The sequence below is a fragment of the Nannospalax galili genome, unplaced genomic scaffold (genome assembly GCF_000622305.1).
Source record: "Nannospalax galili isolate Female #2095 unplaced genomic scaffold, S.galili_v1.0 scaffold136, whole genome shotgun sequence".
Classification (NCBI taxonomy): domain Eukaryota; kingdom Metazoa; phylum Chordata; class Mammalia; order Rodentia; family Spalacidae; genus Nannospalax; species Nannospalax galili.
The window spans coordinates 6,577,393-6,582,017 of record NW_008340872.1 but is presented as its reverse complement, the minus strand read 5'-3'; the positions used below and the strand labels follow the sequence as shown (position 1 = coordinate 6,582,017).

The 4,625-nt window shown below is 37.1% G+C and overlaps 1 protein-coding gene across 1 annotated transcript; it reads left to right on the top strand.

The window, feature by feature from the left end:
* The first annotated feature begins 3,547 nt into the window (after positions 1 to 3,547).
* LOC103736492 (keratin-associated protein 15-1) lies at positions 3,548 to 4,000 on the top strand. Its single transcript, XM_008836008.1, has one exon. It carries the CDS (start codon positions 3,548 to 3,550, stop codon positions 3,998 to 4,000), a length of 453 nt encoding a protein of 150 aa, XP_008834230.1.
* The last annotated feature ends 625 nt before the right edge of the window (positions 4,001 to 4,625 follow it).

Sequence of the window (4,625 nt, the reverse complement as noted above, 5' to 3'; positions counted from 1 at the left end):
GTTGAGAGGAGATGGAACTGAGGAGGCACACGTTCTTAGTTTGAATGTCCCTTCTTGGATCAGGGCATTTATACAGGCCTGTCACTGGGTGTGTCTTCCTAAAGGTGCATGAAAACAAGTTGCCTGCTGCTTTAATCGAATCGAAAATATTGTCATAGTCATGCATATTTGGTTTTTTTGTGGGGTTTCACAACTGGATGTCTGTGGCCTTGCAATTCAGGTAATAATGTTGAATCTTCAAAGCTCTTATTCATCTTGCCTTAGCAAAAGGTCACCCTACAGATCACTCAGAAAACAGCTTTAGAGGTAGAGTGCCTGGGCTGAGGGAAGCTAGCTTAATTAAAAATAATTGATACCCGTTGCACAATCTGAAGATTGTTGCCATCTGGCTAGCGAAGTTGTTAGCTGATAAACTCACAGTCATTTCGTTTAAAGAAAAACACACACTGATTGCTGCCACAAAGTGGCAAGCTTCCTTGATGACTCGTGTCATCCATAAACATCAGTGGTGATATGCAAGATGTACAAGGAGTTTTAGAAATTGAAACTCAGTTTGAATGATTTTTCTTAACACTGAGAAATTCTGTATTTCTTGTGCTTTTTCTTGAAACTGAATATTAAACTCCTATGTTAGATTTGTGTGTTAGGGAAAGGGTAGGGGGTTCACTGTGCTGTGCGCCAAAAACTATTTTTTATGCTGTTTTGAATAATAAAGATTATTTAAGATGCTAAAATGCATTAAGAGTAACAAAATGTGTGGTGAAACAATCCAATGTTTTTCTCTCTACTCAGAATTGGTATTTCCCACTGAATAGATTCTCCAGCATCTGCCAAAGGCTCTCATGCTAAAATAAAGTAATTGCCTTGAGGTGTTGGGCCAACAGGCCATCACAAGGGGATTCTGCCTCTGCCCCTGAAGGCAGCATATATCTATCACTTTGACTTTCATTGTTTTCAGGTGTTTTTGACAAATATTACAAAAATTTGAAAGTGAGGGTCATATTTTCAAGCGTTCGCTGACTTGTGTTCTACCTCTTTGTAAGAGTATAATGAAGACTGAGCATGGAGGAAGGGAAGAAATGGGTAAAGTTTATCTCGCTGCGGCTTCTGCACTGTTTGATTTGCTTCATAATACAGAACAGTATTTCCCTTCTAGTTCTGTACAGAATATTTGGATGCCAGACCATCCTCTGGCTTGCCTTCTTACATTTTTTTTCAGTTCTTAAGGAAAGAAAACATGGAAATGTTTAATATTTGATACTATAATATTTTCCATGGGGGTTATACAAAAAGAATGACATTGAAATAGGCAAAGAACTTCAATTTATGTACATTAAATATTTATGAAGATATTTTAAAGACTTTATTGAATTTTTATGAATTTCATGCAATACATTTTTACCATATTTACATCCCCCTTATTTGTATCCCACCTTACTACCCCACCTGATTACATGTAAAATATATTATATTTATATACATTAGGGCCTATTGAGTCAAATTTGTGTCCTAAATGCTCTTTGGTATGGGGTCCATCCACTGGAGCCTTGTTAACCTACCCAAGTCACATCATTAAAGAAGACTGACTCTCCTCAATCCCCTCTCTTAGCAGCTATCACTTACCAATAGCTCCTCAGGTAGGTTGGGACCTCTTACCCACTTCCCTACTTCTATGCTGGGATTTTATCTGGCCTGTGCTTATTTAGGAAACAAGAGGATGCAGAGTGCTTATCCCCGAATAGGACACTTATGTCAAACTTATGCCTCCAAAGACTCAGAATCATTGCGAAAGTGTGAAAAGCCTGTGTGAAGATATTCTGAAATTCAAAATTTATTGAGAAATAAAACAAGAGGTTTGTAAATGGATGTGATATCTCTTGAAATTCAAAATTAAGAGTGCTAATAAAATCAAAATTTGTTTTTAGAAGCAGAGGACAACTAGGCCTCCTAACAAATGAAACATGATCTCAGTGACTTTGATAACTTAAAATATTGAGACTCATAATGAAGTCTACAGTTTGGAAGAGTGTTTAGCAAAGATATTGGTTTTAGTCAGACTGGAATTCAGTTACAATATCCTGTTTAGATATTCCCAGAACCCTGACGATGAGAGTTTTATTACCAACAAAAGCAGTCATTTAGGATTTGTCCTTAAATTTTTGACCTAGTATACATAATTTTTGGTAGAATTAGTCTCAGCTCGTTGCCAACATATATCATTTGTACTGAGGCTGACTGTCATACAAAGTTTTTCTAGTTCCACAGAAAATTCCTTCTACCAAAACATTATTATCTCTATTTACAGTTAGCTATGGTGCACCTTATGGAAGAGTAGAATAAAAATCCTCATGATACATAGTCTTCTAGGATGAATATATATGTACTTCACAGAGTCACCTCCTTAGAGATGCCGAAAACATTTCTTCTCTGCTTTTCATCCACATCCTTCTCATCCACCCATTTGTCAAAATAGAAAGGCCGTTGGTAACCATGAAGTTCTCAAGTCCTTGATCCTTATGTGACAACAAATCTACATTGGACAGAAGTTCTCCACATTTCTTAATTTTTTTAGCCTTGTATACTAAAAATGCCTCTACCTGGCAGAAAAGCTAGAATGTCAATAAAATTCTGTAATTTAATAGTTGCTATTTTGTTCCAAATGATATCATCACCATCAAGAATACAATGAGATTTTATGAGGATGGTGAGATTTTGATAATCAGGTTCACTGAGTTTATAACCGGCTTCCATCAAGAAGTAAGTGAGCAAGGCAACAATGTAATGCAGTGGTAGAGACCCTTGATTTATTTTCCAGAAAGAACCAGTAGAATAAAGAGAGGAGATAAGACAGGAAAAGAAAGGAAAAAAAAAGAAGAAGAGAGACGCTAGCATTAGAGAAAAGGATTATTTGACTTACTTTACAATATAATGTTTAAAACACTCCTGTACATGTTGACCATTTCCACCTTAAATATGACATCCACAAACACAATTTTGCCACTTTTATTATAAAAGATAAACTAGAATTTATTATCTTCTGAGGCTGAATAATATGTTCTGTTCTTTTTAAGGTTTACAACATTCAGAAGTCAGATGATGAGCATTTAATTTTTCTAGTTTTGATTGTGTTCCTAAACTCAGAGCATCATAATTTTCCTTCCAGAATAAAAAACATTTTTAGAGCTTTAAACACAGCAGAATCACTGCTGCATCATCCATTGATCTAACATCTTGGAGGCAGGGATAAGAAAAGCTTCTATCATAAAGATTCAATTATGGTGGCTTTCATTCTACCCAAGGTAGATATTGAGAAATTGCATTTTTGTTTCATGAATCCTTGCTTTGAAAACTAATGAAATTCCTTCATTTAAAAGTTCTTTGAAGGTTAAAGTGTTTCATTTTTATGGGAAATTAATTAGGCATTCTCATTAAAATGGAAAACTGGTACTACACCCAGGTCCTGGGTATATAAGGACCCAGATTAGAACGTGGTGTACACTCCCAGACTCGTCACCACAACTCAACTGAAATCAGAACTCCTGACAATATGTCTTACAACTGCAGCTCTGGACACTTCTCCTCCCAGTCTCTTGGAGGCTACTTGAGGCACCCAGTTTCCACGTACAATTCTTTCTACCCCAGCAATGCATTCTACTCCCCAAAGGCCTTCCAGCTGGGCTCCTCATTCTACAATGGACAGCAGGAGAACTTCGGTGAGCCACTTGAAGAAGGCTATATCCCATCTGTGGGGACAAGATACCACCTGACGTCCTATCGGCCAAATAATTTCATCTTGTGCAGTCCCTCCCGAGGAAACTTCACTGGATCTTTTGGATACAGCCATTCTGGTCTTGGATCTTTTGGATTTGGAAGCTCTGGAATTCAGTCTGTGGGTGGTGGGTCCAGCTTCCACCGCCCAGCTTACTTTTCTTCCAAGAGTGTCCAGTCATCTTATTACCAACCAGGCTGTGGCTCTCGTTTTTATGGCTCATCTTTCTGAACCTCCCATATTGTCTCTTGATGGTTTCTACACTGATGGAACTCCAACTACTTTGCCAACATTTGTGATTGATTGCTGAGCCTTTGCTTCTCTTGGACTCACTGTTACCATCTACCACAGAGTCAATGACTTTCTGAGGACAAAGTAACCTTAACTTGTGACCTTTCAGAACACTGATGCGACGGTGAGCTTCATTTGAATCATTGTGTGTGAAGGCTTGGATCACTCTGCCACCTTCTTTCTGATAGTCTGTCATTACTTACCTAGAATTCTTTCAGTCAAGTATATTCTAAATAAACATTTCTGCAGCATGAATTCTGGCATTCGATTTTCTTTTATTTATAGCACATTTTCTCAATATGTCTGATCTTTTATCTGTCTTCAGATTTTTCTTTTCTCTGTTTCATATGTTTAACTAATATTTTGTTTGATAAGAAGCAGAAACTTTAAAAGAAAATTCAAATGTATGGTCTATCTCATGGCCTCCTTTGTAGCTCGAAAGAGTTATACCTTCTCATGAGTCCATTTGTTCATGTAAGTACTTCAGAAATGTTGTTTTCAGTGGGACATTCAGTGAAACCATATTCTCAAGTCCCTATTATATAACAGGTTATTATGTTGAACC